The 19067-nt window shown below is 45.8% G+C and overlaps 1 protein-coding gene across 1 annotated transcript in view; it reads right to left on the bottom strand.

The window, feature by feature from the left end:
• NECTIN1 (nectin cell adhesion molecule 1) overlaps positions 1–19067 on the bottom strand; it is a 97271-nt gene that overhangs the window by 8461 nt on the left and 69743 nt on the right. Inside the window, exons 2-5 of the mRNA XM_036744557.1 lie at positions 11282–11632; positions 8439–8741; positions 7754–7871; positions 4829–4980 (exon numbers count right to left, since the gene is read on the bottom strand). Of these exons, the coding sequence (XP_036600452.1) occupies positions 4829–4980; positions 7754–7871; positions 8439–8741; positions 11282–11632 (924 nt within the window). The remainder of the gene's footprint in view (positions 1–4828; positions 4981–7753; positions 7872–8438; positions 8742–11281; positions 11633–19067) is intronic.

Below are 19067 nucleotides of genomic sequence, written 5' to 3'. Positions count from 1 at the left end.
TGCCAGCTGTCACATTCATCCAGTAGTTCTTGTTTCAATGCCAGGAGCAAAGCCTGGGGTTGGGGGAGGAGGGGCAGCAGCTGGGAGCAGCTACAGCGGGGACTGAGCTGAGGAAATGTTCCTGCTGGCTGGCCAGAGCCCAGGTTACTGCCTCCCCTGGATGGGCCCTATGAAAGGGAATCAAAATCTGACTGACAGCTGGAGTGGCTTTTTTTGTGGTTGGTGTTTGTTTTTGGGGTGTGGGGTGCAGGCATAAGATTGAGGCATGAGTGGGAACAGTGCTGGGTTTGTAGCTCAAGGTAGAAGGTCTCAGCTTAGTATCTGAGGTAAATCCAGTGTCAAAAGAAGGACTGGGCTTATTACTTGGGTCCAATGATGGAAATGTTATGCTAGAAAGCTACAGGCTAGGGCAGCCCTGGGAACTAGGGAGAAACTACATTTCCCAGCATGCAAGGGGAATCTAGGGCTCAACCTCTCAGAAGTAATTCCCACTATCCAGTTGTTGCAGCTGTGGTGCCTGTGTCCTGCCATCAGGAGGAAGGTGGGAGGGACACAGAGCACAGCCAAACCAGTGGTCAGAATTAATCCTCCCTCTGAGCACTCTGTATACACTTTCAAATATATCCTCTCCCACAGGACCTGCACATGTTTACAGACTCACATTTGTTCACGTCCAAACTCACATTCACTAGCACACATGGATACACAGACAAGTAACGATCACACACTTCTTTCTCATCAAACAGAAGAGAATTCTTGAGAACCAGTCGTGCTTTTTTGGAAGAGCACAAAACCCCATATACCTTATTCTCTTAACCCCCAGTAGGAATATTCCAAACAGAAAATATCTATTAATTTAAATTTTTAAAAAAGGCTTCCAAATGAGGAAAGAAATTCAATGTATGGAGGAAGTGGGAGGAATTATTCCTTAGGTGACAGATCTGGGGTCATGGGATGGGCCTCTCTGGACATCGTGGGGTCTTGTTGGTAAGAAGTGTATGACAGGGGAGGTGAAAAAGCTGGAGAGAAGTCAGGATACCCTCCTCTCCCTTCCTCACCTTCAGCCCTCTGTTTGCTAAGTCCTTGTGTCTTTCCCTAGGTTTTCTTTAGGCTGATCAAATCCAAAAGATCCCATACAATTGCAACCCTCATTTGTATCCCCAGAGCGGGAAGGACAAAATAGAATTAGGGCAGGGGCAGAGCATGTCATTGCTCTGAGACCACTTGGGCATGGAAGTCTTAGAATAACCATCTGTCACCTACTAGCATCTCTGGGGTGAGATTTCCCCTGAAGTCCATTGGAAGGAATTTAGCTCTTGGTGTCTTTTTCCAGGTGATCAGAGAGTACTAGCCAATTTGCCTGGTGGTAGAGGCATCACCAGGCCTGAGTTATTTTTTATCAGTTATAATGAGGGAGTTAGTGTTTTCGGTTCCTCCAGCTCTAGACCAATGAGTCTTTGATCTAACTCTGGGAGACTGTCCCAGCATGAATAAATCTAATCCTCACTGCCCATCCACATGACCTGCTATGTGCTTCACCTTTCACCTCTTATCTTCTGCAATTTTAAGTCATTACCACAACCCTTGATAGGAGAAGGGAGCTGTATGTATTCTTGGCCACAGGACATATACTCAGATTCCAGGGTGGGGAGAACCTGGGTACAGGGCCATTAAGTGGAAGCATGTTGGCATGTACTCATACATGCTAATGTGTAGCATCTGTGCCTGTAAACATGCTATGGTTATCTATGCTTTTTCATACATGTTCCCTTCAGCCTGATTCACCCCATGAAGTCTCTTCTCTTCTCCCCTTCTACTACCCTAGCCACATCGCAGTTCCCTATACAGACATATACCACCCACCACCCCAGGAGAGGCAGGAAAAGCTATTACCAAGACGGATGGCCAAAATCAAATATTAAATTTCTACTTATCCATCTCCTTCTGGCCAGCTCCCCAGCCCAACAGGGTGACCAGGGCCCCCTAGCCCTGGAGAATGAATGTATAGGTCACTGGGTAGGGGTTAGAGTGAGTGACTCTCTTGGGAGGGGGGGGGTGGCGTCTGGCTTTTCTCCACCTAGGGTGGCCAGTGTGGCAGGTGCAGTCCTGTTTGTGGCAGACGGCTCTGGGAAGAGGTTTTTGTGGTCGGCTGACAATCCTGAAATTACTTTCGAGCCCAGGAACAAATGTCCCCGTAATGGCTCAGCACGACCGGCTGAGTCCTCTGGAGCGGGGGCCTAATCAGCCCTCGGGGAGAGCTGGATAAACAGATCCTGGGCTCATGAATGATTCAATGAGTTTCAGCTTCCCCTCAGCTTGGCCTAACTAGGCAGCCAACAGTCCTGTCACCCTTCGCTAAATCCCTAGACTGCACCCTTGGGGGCTGGGGGAAGAGATCTGCCTTGTTTATCCCTCCCCACCATGGTGCCTCCAAAGCACCCCATTTCCCATTAGCATCAGAGAAGTTGTGTTGTCTCCTGGCCAACTCTTCCCCTGAAAGCAGCTGTCTGGCATCAGTGACCCAATTATGGGCATACCCCTCTTCATCAGGATCACCAACAGAATTGCCATTACCATGATCAAGGCCATCGTCTCCTCTGCCATCAACCACCACAATCATTTCCATCATCTCTGTGAACAATGAGATGTTTCTCCTCTTCTTTCCCCACCCAGGTGCCACAAACCATCCCTGCCCCTCCCATCAGGCAAGGCACCACCAGTCCCCTTACAACCACCATCACCAAGACAACCAACATGATTCCTAACTTGATTCCATTACCTGACAACTGGTTAGGTGGTGTTCTACTTATATTTCCTCCCTATGGTCCTCCTTGTTCCCTTTTCTCTCATCTGTTCACAGCCAAAGCCTTTTATCCTGACTTCAGGACCCTTTCCCTACTTCTCTTTTCCCTTTTCTCCAGGCCCAGCGTTAAATTTCACAGGTAACACACCAACTGAGAGTAATCTATATAGCAGCCATGGATGCCTTACAACCTTGAGTAAAGCAAGAAACCAAACCCTCCCCTAAACTTCTGAGGTTGTACATCCGAAGCTACTTCCATAAGACTTGTGGGTCCTGATGTTGGTAACTCTCCATGGTAGAGAGGGAAAATGGAATGGCAGTGAAATAAGAAGCGGACCTTAGCTTACTGTTGGGTCTCCTCTACTCCTTCCAACCATGCTCACTAATCTCCTTGTAGGCAGTTTCTCCACAGGCACCAACAGAAGATTAACTAGGAAGGAAAGATCTCTCCTTTGGGACACAAGAATTTCCCTGTGCCAGGAGAAAGGATCTCTTGTTGGAAAGAGTCCTGGTTGCTCTCATTTCCCAGGTACTTCTTGGATGGCCTCTTTTCTAGGGATAAGTATTTCTTCCCCTGTCAGATCCAGTCACACATACCACTTGGCCTCTTGCTTGGAGAGGAAGGAAAGTGAGGTTTTGCCCTGTCTCTTCTGTTCTCTATGTAGCTGGGAGCTGTAACCACTAAGGCCTTAGACTTCTCTTGCTACTAGCTCCCATTTTTCTAAGGTCAAACAAGCCAGATGTAGGCACGGGGTAGTGATTTCCTTGGTATGGGAGGATAGAAAGTTACTCATAGAGATAAAGGAGGGAGGGAGGGAGGGAGAGAGAGAGAGAGAGAGGGAGGGAGGGAGGGAGAGAGAGAGAGAGAGAGAGAGAGAGAGAGAGAGAGAGAGAGAGAAGGGCAACTTATGAGGGTCCCAAGGGCAGGGCAGGGCAGGTCTCTGATCACACTGGGGATCATTCCAGAGGTTCTTTTTTGTTGCCTGGGATACAAATCTGCCTACGAAGGAGCTCCCCACCAAATGCTGACAATAGAGCATCACTGCTCAGAGATAATCAGCTTTTGAGGTATCACTGCCAGGGTCCATCTTTGCCCCATCACCTTGTAGTTAATAACTTTATCTACCAAAATCCCCAGGGAAAATCTCATTTTGGGATGCTTTGCCAGATCACTTCGTCTAACTCTGCTAAGACCAACCTGGTGCAGCCTTTCTTATATGTGACCACCACATCCTTTTCATTCCACCAACTCAAGACAAAACTTCCTTTCTTGATTAGCATCTGTGTGGCATCACTTCTTGCCTGGGACACAAACTTTTTGATGTCCCTTCTTTGCTAATTATTACCTATATAATTCTGGGCAAGTAGTTCAACCAGGACCTGTTTCTCCTCTGTAAAACTACTAGATTATGGACTAGGTGATCTCCAAGGCCTCTTTAGATCTAAAGCTACAATCCTATGCTCTGGCTTTCTCTCAACTGACCATGCATAGCCTAACCATCTGATCGACACAACCAAAGCCAGATACTACCATTCACCTGATAGCAGCTGCCAGAATTATGGGCATGCTGCCAAGGAGGAAAGAAGGGCCCTTTATAGGTCTAGCTGTGCAAACTAGAACTAGTAAAGAGGATGGTAGTAAAGAGGACCTCTAGGGAAATTCCAAACATTGGAACTTTGCCCTAGTAACTCACCCCAAATGAACAAATGATTTTCCTCCTCCCCCTGTTACTCCTCCTCCAGCCTCCATCACTATGTCTGACACCTCCTCTCTCATCGCTGACCTCAATCAAGCACAGAAGAAAGACAGCAGAGTGCGATCCGTCAGAGACCAGGGTTTGAGATAGATAGGGCGCATAAGCAAAGGTAGACAATAACCCCATCTGCTCCAGTTGAGAGACAAGATCCAGAGTCCTAAGGCTCAGGCCAAGCCTAGGGTACATGCCATGCTGTCTTAGGGGGCCAGAAGAGGAGAGAAGTGGGGATGGGGCTGGAGGGGGTGGGGGGCAGTCATAAGCTTCCTACCTGTGATATTGACCTCTACCATTCCTGAACGTGTGCCAATGGGATTGGTAGCTTCACATATGTAGGTCCCAGACAGGCTATAGGTCACAGGCCCCTTGAAGAACAGGGTCTTGTTTTGGGTGTCCATACTTGAGGGGAGAGTACCATTCAACCTGCAAGGGAAGGGACAAAATGATCATTCCTCTACCCTTACATCATGAGAAATGTTTTCTTTCTACCTCCTTGACGGCTTATGTCACATTTTTCCCTCAACCCTGATTAATCTCACTTGGTTCCACCTGAGAATAAAGGATAAATGAGCCACAGAAGACACTCCATAAGTGTGTGCAGAATTGAATTGTTGTATCATCCCGCTATATACCTACAACCACCTATGCCCATTAATGAGTTTTCCATTTTTTTTTTACATGTTGATTTGTCCTATATGTCTCCCATTAGATGGTGCCTCCCAAGGACAAGGATCGTGATGCACAGTGATACTGGGGATGGTGTCTCTTCCTTTGGTTACAGAGTTGATTTTGGGAAGCACGACATGCTTATCCAAGGTGAAGTGGTACTCTTATGTATCATTTACCTTGTGACGGTTCAACATGACTGCTTTTGTGCCCTTTTAGATTTTCTCTTTTTGTCATCTCTGATGGGGCTGTGTTCTAGCTACTTCTAACTACACTTTTCTAGGTTCTCTCTCCCACTAGCCTGCCCATATTTCTCAGTCTTGATCCCCCAGTGATTGTCTACAACCGAATCTGAGGTTGGGATTGTCAGAACCTTGGGATGAAGTGGGAGAGCCTGAACCCAGGTATCTAGTTTCCCAACCCCCAAACCTTATCTGTCTCCCTGTACTGCACGTCAGGAAGACCACAAATGAGGTGGTTGGGTAATTAATCTGAGCAGAGTTGAGGTTTGAGAGTGAAAACCTAGAGAACCCAAGGAAGTCTGGATCATCCATATTCTCCCCACCCTTTCCTCCCTCTGTCAGTCGAGGAAAAGTAGAGAGTAAGCCCAGGAAAATGCATGATTCTGACCACTTTTCAAGGCCAGCTTTCCTGGGGATGACTCAAAAAGAAATAGTGGGGGTTAGGGCAGTCTGAGTAAAGTTGAATCACTGAACAAAAATGAAAACACATTTAGTATCAAGCAGCAGGGAAACACAATAAAGGAAGCCTATTACAGGATGACTGACTTCATTGGAACAAAAGAAAAAAGAGTGAGGTCTCTCTCAGAGTGGTCCTTCCTTCTCTGGCCTATACTAAGATGATGCTTCTGATTTTTCTGTGAAGGTATGACGTGGAATAGTGGTGAGAATATAGATTTGGAGTCAGGAAAGATTTGGGTTTGAATTTCACCTCCTCCAACAGATGCACCATGAACAGAGACTCTTTTCTGAGTCTCTGTTTCCCCATCCCCAGCTCAGAAGGCATTTTCAGATTGGACTGGATGGCCTTAGCCATCTCCTCCGCTTCTGAAATGCTGTGATTCTGTGAAATCAGATACTATGGGCAAAGCGCTTCGAAAACCTTAAAGTACTCTATCCTTGTTGGCTATCATTAGTATTAATTATTCCTGTCTCCTTGCATTCAGTGGAGTTCAGACAGAAACATTATCATTATCATCACTGCCGCTGTCTCCTTCTCCTCATCTTTTCTGATGGAGTTCAGGTAGAAACGGTTCGAGGACAGATCACCACTCTGCAATTATTCTCTTCTGCTTAATGCTCTGTAGACAATTGTACCAGTGGCTAAAATGACTCCTTTTGGTAATTGAATTAGTGTATTGGGATGAAGGCTCATCCTTTACAGACTCACAGAAAACACCTTTGAGATGTCTCAAGTAGCAGAGAGGGATGGCATGTCCCTCCTCATCCTGTTCCCACCTGGTTGTAATTTCTTCTACTTGGTCTCTGTTTTGTTCTTCCTGGCTTGGAGATTGACTATTTGGTCTGGCAACCTTTGTTAATAACATTATTCTTCAAGCATGGTCCCAAAGAAGAAATAGGAGAGGTTCAAGGGTGTGGTATATTGCATATGTTTTCAGGTCGTCTCAATGCATGAACTAGTTTTGCTCTAGTTTTTCCTTTCCTGTTTCTTTAAAAAATATTATTTATTATACAGAAGGGCTCTCTGGGAAGAAATAGGGAGAAAGATAATGGAAGAAATGCTAACAAATCCTCATCCAGCTGTTATTCTTTTATGTTACTAATGTTGTTACTAAGACACCACGTATAGTGGGATGCAGGTAAACTATAATGTGCCCACAGCCCACTAAGTTTAATCTGCATTAGCATTTTTTTCATCTTTTTCTTAAGTCCAGGCAATCAGCAAAACAATAAATCAATCTCTAATTTGTAGTGTTTGCCCATTTTCAAGGTGTAAATGCTCACACTGAAAATTAGTACTGAGGCCAGCACACCCCTGGCTACCTGTGTGAGCCGGGACACAGGCAGGTAGGTGAGCTCTAAGTAACTGCTGATATAGGGATTAGAAGTGTGTGTGGATAGTGTGGAGCCCTATAGACTGGAAAGAAAACCTCCCTACCTATGAGCTTGGTCAGGCAAACCACATTAAGCTTCCTGCATAGAAGGAGGAGATTCAGAGTCAAATTGGAGGTAGAACAGGGGAGGGGTTCCACAGAGGGAGGGAGCAGGAATGGAGTCTCCATCACTTGGAGACTTTCATACTGGGTTGTTAAGGTTAGGGATTCTGGACAATATTTCTGTCTATGGATTTTGCTTTTGATACTTTATAGCACAACACTCTTTTGTATATGCTTATAGATTATTTCCCCCTCATAATTAATAAGCCCTTGCTCACCCTCAAATGAATTCCCTACCCCATTGGAGGAAGGCTAAACCTGGGGGTAGTGGTCTTGTTGCTGGCCCAAGGCTGGGATAATGAGGTCGAGGAAAGAGAACTAGGAAATACTTACAGTTTCCACTGGTAGTGGGTGACTGGAGGGTTGGCATCACACTGGCAAGTGAGTTTTACATCCATTCGTTTCAGGTACCAGTTTCCATCAAAGCCCTCAATGGTCACCTCAGGTTCATCTGTGGGTTGGGTGAAGGGGTTGGTGGAGAATGATGGGAGAGCCAGGGAGGATGTGTTGGGGGAAAAGAGGGCATAGTGAATAGAGGCAAAATTGAAGGGAACAGTAATGTAGTACAGGAGAGGGAAAGGGGATGAGAAACGTGGTGGGGAGAGGAAGGGGTAGAGAGATGGCACAGGCAGAATAAACAGGTTGATGGGGAGGAAGAGGAATGAGGGAGGACAAGAGGAGAGAAGATGAAAAAATAGAAGACAGGGAGGATGAAGGGAAGAGTGTAAAAGGGAAAAAGAGAGTGTGTATACACACACACACACAAAGACAAAAAAGAAAGGAAGGAAATAAGGAAGAGAGAAGGTAAAAAAACAAAGTCAAGAGGATAGAAAAGAGAAGACAGGCAACAAAAAGAAGGAAAGTATGAAGGTGAAGTGCAATGGTGGGGAAAGAATTTGGAGCCAAGGAGAGGAGATAGCATTGGTCATTCAAGATCATTTTCACCCACAAGCCCTGAGGCTTCTCCCCAAAGCCCTGCCTCCCTCTGTCCCACTCCTCTCCTGTTTCCCTGGCTCACACTGCACATTGAGGGTGACACTCTCACTGAACCGGTCCAGTTGGTAATTGACGACGCAAGCCAGAGGCTGCCGATGGGCTTCTCGACTGGGCACTAGGCGGTATCGGCTGATCACCGTCACTGTGCCATTGGGGTGCCGGATCTCCTGGAATTCTGCTTCACCCTTCAGCCGGGTGTCCCATGAAACAGTACTGGGTGGTTTCCCATTGGCTGAGGTACAAGTGGCCACCAGGACCTTTTCTGTCTGTCCAGTCCTGGCTGTCAGGGTTTTCTTTGTGCTTTCCATCCAGTTTGTTGGTTTGGCTGCCAGGAAATAAGACAGAACATAATGAGAGCCTCCAGTCCTTCTCTTGCCTATCCTTTACCCACTCTGATTTTTCCTCCCATTAATCAGGTAGAGTAGGACATGGAAGAGGGGATTTAAGCACAAAGAAAGAAGTAATCCCTACTTTTTAAGGACATTTCAATAGGGAACACAACTAGGAGACAAGTATACACAAAATAAACATGAAGAGACTATATACAAAATGAATACAAAGTAAGATCAGTAGAATATTGTTTGGGAGGGAAAGCATGGATCAGCTTCACGTGGAAGGTAGTACTTGACCCAGATTGAAGGAAGAAAGGAATTCTCTGAGGCAGAGGTGAGGAAGGGGAGAAGGGGAGCATCCCCAGTAAGAGCACAGGCATGGAGGTGGGAGAAACAGAGGGAAGCATAGTTTGGTTGGATCATAGCATTTAGGAGGGCAGTAATATCCAACAATGCTACAAAGACATGTTGGGGTCAGTCGTGTGAAGGGCTTAAAAGCTCAAGAGAAAGGTTTGTATTTGATTTTAGAGACCATAGAAAACCACTAGAGTTGACGGAGTAGGGGAGTGACGTGGGTAGACCTGCCCTTAAGAAAAATGACTGACTCACTATGGAAAATGCTCTCCACATCCAGAGAAAGAACCATGGAGCCTGAACGCAGAGAGAAGCAAACTATTTTCATTTTTTGGTTTTTTCTTTCTTATGGCTTTTCCCTTTAGTTCTGATGCTTCCTTCACAACATGACTAATGTGTTTTTAAAAAAAGAAAAGAAAAATCACTGTGGCAGAAGTGCGCAGGATGCACTTGAGTGGGGAAGAGACTTGAGGCAGGAAAGGCTGTTGCTCAAATCTAGGTGAGAGGGGATGAGGGTTGGAAAAGAAGGTGGTAGCTGGGGGAGCAGAGAGAAGGAGGTGGATGTAAGAGGTGCTGTGGCAGTAGAAATGTCAAGATTTGGCAAGTGACAGGATATGGGAGAGAATGAGGAGTCCAGGACAATGCCAAAGTTATGAACCTGGGAGACTAGAAAGTTGGGAGTGCCTCAGACAGAAAGAGAAGTTTGGAAGAGACAAGTATTTAGGAGTAGAGGGTAAAGAAAATAAGCTCAATTCTGGACATGATGAATGTGAAGTGTCTTTAAGATATCCAGTTTGAAATATCCAATAGGCAACTGCTGATGCAATAGTTAATCAGGGGAGAGACTGGGGCTGGATATACACATCTGCATGGAGGTGATATTTAAAGTCATAGGGGAGAAGAGTGGCGGCTAGGTGGAGCAGTGGAGAGAGCGCTGGCCCTGGAGTCAGGAGGACTTGAGTTCAAATCCAGCCTTAGGCACTAGCTGCGTGACCCTGGGCAAGTCACTTAGCCCTGCTTGCCTCAAAAAACAAACAAACAAAAACCACAAACCCAAAGAAGTAAATGCTTTAGAACTGTTAAATATATAAATAAAAGCAAGTAAAGTTTTTTTTTTTTTAAAAACCCAACAAAGTTATGGGGGACAGATGAAATTGCCCCCATTGAGAAAGCGGAGAGATGAAGGTCTAGGATAGAACATTTATACTTGTACCCTTCAAGCCTAAGCAGTGCTTGGGACATAGTAGGTGCTTAATTGTTGATTGATTGATGGTGCCTGTCAGGCCCTCCAAAGGTCAGGATCTGTTACCTTTGTCTCCTGGTTGTTTTTAACAAAACTCATGCACAGAAGACTGATTATCATAAATTTAGAATTGGAAGAACCTTAGGAATCATCTAATCCAACCCCCACATTTTATCCTTGAGGGAAACTGAGGACCAGAGAGGTTAAATTACTTGCCTGAAGTTACACGGGCATTAAGTGTCAGAGATAGAATCTGAACTTTAGGTCCTCAGACAATGTTATGTAAAGCATTTCGCACAAATCTAAAAACTTTATAGAAATGTTCTTACGGTTGTTGGTAATGATAATGATTGTTATTATCATTTCAACTGTACTGGGTACACTGTTTCCTTCTTCTAAAAGGAGATTCCCAAACCTCCCTTAACCTTTTGGTCCAATGCCTTGTACCCATCCCAATATGTGGGTCCTTCTGCTCTGCCTTCTAATCTTCCCCACATGCTCCAGAAGTAGGTCTTCTCATGATCTTCAAAAACTCTCTGCTTCTTGACATTGCTCACTGCGGTGTTCCCAGGGAGCACTTCTCGAGGGTCAGAACAATGGTTCACCAAACTCTATCACTTAGTTGTGCCAGAGCTAACTGGGTCCCTCGTCCGCATCCCAGTGGTAGCATGGAAACAGCTTGACCGAGTCTTAAACATATGTTAACCTCCCTGCTTAAGCCTGGAACTGTATCTAGTGGTAAGGGAGGGCATCCACCAGGTTGGTGCAATTAACCCTCACGAGGCATGGCTAAGATTACTGTGGTCTAGAGGGAAAGTACTGGCTAAGCTACCTCCCCTCCCCCCCAATAAATGGAAGAATGTAGGATCTCCTGTAGGCTATTGATCAGGAGGTCCTTCATTGGAGAGCATGGGGTTGTGACTGAGGTAAACTTACCTAGAACAGTGAGGTTGAGTTGGCTTTCCCTGTTCCCTGTGGGGAAAGTAGCAAATTCGCAGATATAGACACCCTCATCCTCCAGCTGGAGACGGGAGAGTCGGATGGTACCATCAGTGAAGGAAGGCTGGAGAAAGGTCACACGCTCTCGGTAGGGAGCCAGCACTGAGACTCCCATATTTGGATTGTAGATGGCCACATTCTGCTTGGAGCCATTGGTGGCTTTTTGCCATGTCATCTGGGTGATCCTCACCGTGGGTAGGGGGTTCGAGAAGCTACAGTGGAGCACCACATCTGTGCCAATGAAGCCAGATACGGTGTCATTCACCTGGACCACTTGGGCCTGCAGACCTGAGAAGGACAGAGAGAGATAGGGTCAGGGACACCTGGATGACTCTGGTACTTCTCTCTGAATCTTCTTCTAAAGAAAAGAGGAAGGGACCAGAAGCCAAATACCTAACGTTTCTAGTCCTGGCTGTTACTAACCTACTGCCAAAGCTTGTGGATAAAATGACCTCAGTTTTCTCTGTATCTATTTATTTACACTTATATCCTATGAATCTTCAACTCAGACCATTTTTAGTCCAGTCAAGTAGATCTCCCCACTTTGACACAGCTCGTCTTGTCTCTTGTCTCAGAACTGCCACACAAAGATTCTTTTAGACCAGGAATATCCCTTCCTGCCACCATATTACCACCTGCTAAATCAAGGCCCTTCTCTCACTTGGAGGTCCACTCATACCTCTCCCTGTCCAGGAGATGTTCCTGGACTATTACCCAGGACAAAGTGATATACTGACATGCTTGCGGGGGGGGGGGGGGGGGGGGGGGGGGAGAGGTGTGCAGAATGGTGATGTAGCTAGAGAACTTTCCTTCAATTCAGATGACCTGGGTTCACCTGACAGACTTCGATCTTCTCAGCAACGCAAGGTACAAAGACAACTCCAAAGGACTCAAAATGAAGAATGCTATCTACATCCAGAGAAAGAACTATGAAGTATGAATGCAGATTGAGGCACACTTCATACTAGCCTTCCCCCCCCTTCCCCTTTTATTTTTCCTTTTCTCTCCTTTGTTTTTGTTTTCTGGTTTTTTTTTTTGGTCCTGTCTCTTCTCTTGCATGATTCATTTCATTTGACCACAGTTCTTCTCCATAACTTGACTAGTGTGTAAATTAATTCAATGCGAAATTATACATGGAAGCTATATGGGATTCCATGCCATCTTGGGGAGGGAGGGGGGAGGGAGGGAAAAAAATCTGGAGCTCAAAATTATGTAGAACAGAATGTTGTAAACTAAAAATAAAAATTAATAAATAAAAAAAGACCTGGGTTCAAGGCCTGCTCTGGCACATATTGGTTGTGTGACTCCAGCCAAGTCACTTAATGCCCCCAGGTAACTCTCTGGAGGAGAGAAGAGAGTTCTGAGCATAAAACAATGTAAGTGGCAGAGCAGTTATGCATTTGCATTAGCAGTGAAAGTTCCCACTGGAAGTTTTCAAAAAGAAAGAAATTACAGGTCTGGACAAAACAAACAAACAAACAAACCAAAAAACTTTATGAAACAGTTTATTTGTATGTATCTGTAACCGCTTTCTTATATATTTGGGATTGTCACCAGGATTTGTGATTTAGGGCATTAGAATGTGAAGAAGAGCATATTGGTCCCTCCCCAGGATAGAGTCAGAATCAGAGAACCAAGCAGAGCATCTTGAAAGAAGGTGGAGGAGCAGGAGGAAAGAGGGAGGAAGAAGAGGGGGAGGGGAAGGAGGAAGAGAGGGAAGAGGGAGAGGAGAAGGGGAAGGCTATGTCTCTTCCATCCCAGTAGAGCTCATGTATCCTGTGTATCCGAGGCTGGATCCAGAGGGGTCAGTTTGACAGGTCCAAATGGATCCTTGGACAAGTTTGTTGGCTCTGGACCAGGTTGTTTGACACATTTAGAGCATTTAGAGTAGAACTACTCTACCACTTACACATACTTGTAGATTTTTTGCCCTTCCTTTGTAATTTACTTGCAGATTTTTACCCTTCCTTTGCAATGAATAAACCCTTGCTAAAATCATTTGAGATTTTATGCTCATAGGAGCATAAATTTAGAACTGGAAGGAACAGCTAGGTGGCACAGTGGATAAAGTCAGGAGTCAGGAAGACTCATCTTCTTGGGTTCAAATCTGTCCTCAGACACTTCCTAGCTGGGTGACCGTGGGCAAGTCACTTAACCTTATTTGCCTCAGTTTCCTCATCTGTAAAATGAGCTGGAGAAGGAAAAGGCAAACCACTCCAGTATCTTTGCCAAGAAAACCCCAAATGGGGTCATGAAGAGTCTGACATGAATGGAAAATGACTGAACAAACATGTGCCATGTGCTAAGCCTTTACAAATATCTCCTTTGATCCTCATAACAACCCTGGGGGGGTGGGGTGTTTAGAAGCTATTATTATCCCCATTTTACAGATGAGGAAACTGAGGCAAACAGGGTTCATTAAATGACTTGCCCAGGGTCACACAAGCTAGTAAGTGATTGAAGTCAGATTTGAACTCAGGAACATATGTCTTCCTGACTTCATGTCAGGCACTATCCACTGTGCCACCTAACTACTCCGGTATGGATAATAAAAATTCTTGTTGAATTTAATTGAATTTGTATCCCATAATTCAGAATTTGACTTTACTGTACTGAAGGGTATTCTGGTTTCTTTGCCTGTAGTAGTCTTGTCTTCCCAACTTTCCTCAGACCAAGCCCAGAATAAACATTGAGTCAGTACCTGAGTTGAAGAATACCCCCACAATCCATCCATTTCAGAAGGCAATTTAGAACTATGCCCCCAAAGTTACTAAGCTGTCTATGCCCTCTGACCCACTACTAGGACTCTATCCCAAAGAGATCAACGGCAGAGGAAAAGGACCACTATGTACAACAATATTTAGAGCAGCCTTTTCTGTGGTGGCAAAGAACTAGGTGCTAAGGGGCTGTCCATCATTTGGGGAATGGTTAAATTATGGTAGGATTGTAAAGGAATACTACTGTGCTGTTAAGTAATGATTTAGTGGATGGGTTCAGAGACACCTAGGAAGACTTGTTTGAACTGAGTTAAAGACAAGCTTGCTACCTAACTCCTGACACAAATAGTAGACTCAGGATGCAGAGTGAGGGATTTAGTTTTTGGACATGGCCAGTTGCCAGAGTTTATTTGGTTTGGCTATGTGTATTTGTTACACGGGTTGTTTTATTTATTTCTTTTCCATAGGCAATGGGGAAGAGAAAATAGATTCATGCTAACTGAAAAAAAATTCAATTAAATTCGAAAGAGAACCCAGCTTTCTGGCTCTGTTTTAGAAGCAGCTGCCTTAAACACTCTTTCAGGGGTGAAGCCCTCTGTTGTTCCTTTGGGAAAAAAAGGAAGCTCTGCCTGCTTCTCAAACCAAGAAGAGAAGGTATAGACCACCGTCACACACAAATCTGTTTCAGTTCCTCTTTTCGCCTGGCCTATCATCCCTTTCCAAAGTGGGCTGGAGATAACATTGCAGTAGTTGCTGAACATTCAACACAAAGCCGAGAACAGGAAAAGCCAGTCTGGAGGGCTCAGGGACAAAGGACGAGAGCTGGGGGTGGGGGCAGGGGCGTGGGCATGATCAAGAGAAGCCGCTTCAGAAAGGGTGCAGGGGCACAGCCCTTTGGCAAGTCCAGCCTGCTCCCCACCCCACTTCACTTCAAGCTTTCCTCCCATTCCTTACTCTTTGCTTCTTGCCCAAAAAGAGGGGCAACAATAGACATAGGGCCCCAGCTCTGGAGTCCATGGAATTCTGGGATTTGGTTGAAGTTTACAAAAATGCAGGAGTCGGAAGAGCTGTCTCATACTTTCATCCCCATTCTACAGGCCAATTAAGTTCAGCAAGCATATTTTAAGCACCTGCAAGGCCATAAGGCTCTGTGCTAGGCACTTGGCACCCAAAGAAAACAAAACCAAAAACATACAACAGTCCTTGTCCTCACAGGGGCCCACATTCTAAAGAAATATAAAGAAAAATTATATGTATGTGTATATATAGTTTTAACTATATATAGTTTTATATATAATTAACTATATATGTATGTGTATATAAACACATGCAAAAATAATACTATAAAACAAATTCAGGTAGGAGGGAAGAGAACTAACCGGTTGGGAGAAGGAGACATGAAGGCCCTTCAGAAGGAGGTTACCCTTGGTCTAGCTCTTTCTCTTCCCACATCTTCAAGGTAATAAGATCATTAAGATATAGATTGAGAGCAGAAAGGGACCTCAGGTTTTCTAGCCCAACCCCCTCCTTCCATTCCTGTGAGACTCAAATACTACAAAGCACCCCCTCACAACCACTCTGTGCAGTGTCAGCGTTATCTCCGTTTTATAAAATGGGGGGATGCAGCTCAGATGTAGAACAATTTGCCCATGATGGCAGCATGGTTAGGAATTGTCTCAGTCCCTAACCTCCTAACTCCTAATGTCATGTTCTTTCCATTACATCTTATGGCCTTCCCTTTCGAGGGTGGGCTGCATGAAGGCTGTTGCACCAAGTCTTGCTTATGGAACAGAGAGCGGGACTTAGGGGAGCCACTGCCTGTAGGAGAAGAGGGTGGGGTAGGAAGAAGGGATGAGCAGCCATCGTGTGTCCCAACTGGGAAGCTCTCAGAGGCAGCAAGAGCATGCCAGGGCACGCTGGGGAGTAGGGTTCAGCATTTAGCTGAGCCTGGGAATAAGAGTGGAGGGGTTGGATCCTGGAGGAGGGGGGAGGTAGAAGTTTGGATGCTCCCCAGATGCAGGAGAGTTCTTGAGTGAAAGACTCTGCACCCTCCCCCTGTTCATCCTGTTGGGAAGGGGTATAAATACATTTTTCTCCCCTAATTCAATGAAATAAAATTTTGGCAATTTAATTAGGATGGCATTGAATATATAAATTAGTTTGGGTAAAATTGTCATTTTTTAAAAAATATTGGCCCTCCCTATCCATGCACAATGTTTTTTTCAATTATTTAAATCTGATTTTATTTGTGTAAAGTTTTTTTTCAAAAATAATTTTGTTTATATAGTTCCTGGGTTTGTTTTGGCAGATATAATTCCCTTCTAAGGAAGTCCACACAAGAAAGGATTCTGAGGTGTCAGTCTGGGTATGGAGGGGCACCCCTCCTTCATGAGGGGGAGGGGAGCAGAAGAGAAGAGAAGTACAAAAATGCCTTCCTTCTGATCAGCTGGTTTTTCAGCCATAAAGGTACTTTGCCCTGGGGAAGAGTGGAAAAGGCTAGGACAGAGAATTTTAGCCTTTTCTGGTATCATTAACCCCTTTAGCAGTCTGGTGAAGCCTATGCACCTCTTCCTAGAATGTTTTTATATGCATAAAATGAAATGCATAAATAGGAATACCAAGGAAATCAATCATATTGAAATACAATTATCAAAAATAAACCTCCCCCAAACAATACAAGTTCATGGATCCCAGGTTAAGCACCTTGCCCTAGGAGAAGGGGTAGGATGGAGTGATAGAGAAACAAATAGTTGCTTTATCCAGGTAGGTTCCAACCTGCCCTATTACAAATTCAAACTCTGTAGAGCCTGGGCTTGAAGATTGGGCCATCAATTCCTCTGACTCCCCCTGCCTCCAATCCCTATAATAGCCACCAGAAATAACAGGGTGTGTCTAAGATCCCAACCTTGGGGTACTTAGTTTAGGGGCTGGTCAACCTTCCCAAGGGAAGCCAGGCTACCAGACAGGGTACAAATCATCATTCAGTCATTACCGAATCATTCTCCCCCTCCCCCTCTTCCAACTCAAAAACTGTAAATTAGACGTGCCACATCCCACCCCCTTTGCCCCCATTCTGTGGATATGATGAGTTATAATCACAGGGAGGGACCTTGGAGATGATCTCTTCCAATCCCCTCATTTTACAATTCAGGAAAGTGAGACCCAGAGAAAGGGAGTGACTTGTTCTAAGTCACCATGACTAGGTAATAGCAGAGCCCGGCCTGAAGGAGCCCAGCTCAGTGTCCTTTCCATTATATCACTCTGATTAGGAGGAATCATGGTCTTAGCTGTACCCCTATCACCCTGGGCCTGATTCAGGAGCAAGCAAGCCTCATCTGAGCTGTTCCCCACCTTGTGAGTTCAGAGGATAAAAGATGGAACTCAGCCTCAAGACTAGGGAGAGGGGCCAAGGCGAGGGTGCTCAAGCACAACACCTCTTTGGGCACTTTGCCTGAGCTCTGGGTGGGCACACTCAGGCTCTGCCCTCCTGCAGGGCAGGCATGTAGAGCCCTGTAGTCTGATGCCCCATGGTCCTAGGAAGGCCGGTTGCCCAACCTGGTTTGTTTCTGGGGTTGAGTGGGCTGGGCTGGGGAAAGGCGCCAACTGTGCAAGAATAGCCTGGGGGTGGGAAGGCAGAAGGGCTAGGGCCTGTCCCCCCTATGACCTTTTGAGGAACCCCCTGTGTAGGAGCACTGGCAGAAAAGGAGGAGAAAAGTGGCTCAGAAAGGAGCCAAGAGATTGACTTTGAATCCCTAAATCGTACACTGTGCTGACCTAGGACTGGACAGAATTTCTCAGAGAATACCAGAGGGAAAGACAATCTCATAGAACTGTGGGGTGGTAGACATTGGATACCTCCTAACTCGAGGGAGAAGACCTTGAATTTCTTACCCTCTATTAACTCCTCTCATTTTCCTCCTTGACCAGGTAGAGACAACAGGATCTAAAGGTTTGGGAGCTGTCTCACTTCTACCCCTCACATTAGGCTGTCAGGTCCCAGCGCTGGGCAGCCTGGATGCCTTGGTCCCTGGAGGAAGTGCTGACCTAGCAGAGCAGGAGCCTGGCCCCCCCAAGATGTCATCACCCCACAAAAGCCCAAGCTCAGCAACAAAACACAAAGGCTCTTCAGTGCTGGCTGACAAACCTGCTCCCCAGAGGGCCACACCCTGCCCACCACTCAGCTAATGTGCCCAAAGTCCTACAGATTCCCACGGAGTGGGCAGGGGCAGGGGTGAAAGGGAGTTGCCCTACTGGGAAGTCTCATCTTCCCTGGACCCCTGCCCCTGGCCCACTTCCCCCTCCCCCACCCCCCAGACCTCTAAGCTCTTTTTAGCAAGATGTGAGTGGCTGGGGAAATCATCTCTTCATGGGCAGAGGTATAGAGGCATGGGGCCTGAGACCAGGTGGTAAAAATCAGGGGATGTTGATCTTTCCATATGTTCAATCATCTTCCAAGGCTCTAGAGATGTCTGGTCTTCCCCCCACCCCCTTTCTTGGTATCATCTGTCAAGGTAGCATAATTTCACTAAGATCTAAGAACCAAGTCGAGGTGGCATAGGTTTTTTTTTTTCACTTATTTTGTTTTTTAGGAGAGGGGATGTGGGGAGGACTGATGTGGAAGCTGAGAGAGATGAATTTCCAAAACCAATATCCTTTGTGGGGGGAGGAGGGGAGTGCCACCGCATTCTACATAGAAGGCACTCCCAGCCCCCTACTCCCTACCAGGAAGGAACATCACGTTGGATGAGAAACCTGCTAAGTGGAGATGACTCACCCACCTCATTCAAGGACCTAAGCCAAAACTCTGCTGACTCAGCATGGCGACTGAAAGGTTAATGCTTTTGATGACCTTCCTCCTCCCCCCTCTCCTCCATCCTCTTCCTCACATCTAAGTACATACAACTATTTCCTTAAAAATCCTCTTTCCATCCTGGCCACCCCCCAGCTCCCTGATGCCAAGATCCTGTCATGGGGAAGGGGATGAACTAGTTGGGTAAATAAAGTGA

The sequence above is a fragment of the Trichosurus vulpecula genome, chromosome 2 (assembly GCF_011100635.1).
Source record: "Trichosurus vulpecula isolate mTriVul1 chromosome 2, mTriVul1.pri, whole genome shotgun sequence".
NCBI lineage: Eukaryota > Metazoa > Chordata > Mammalia > Diprotodontia > Phalangeridae > Trichosurus > Trichosurus vulpecula.
The sequence above is the reverse complement of the archived record's forward strand: the minus strand, read 5'-3'. Positions and strand labels throughout refer to the sequence as shown.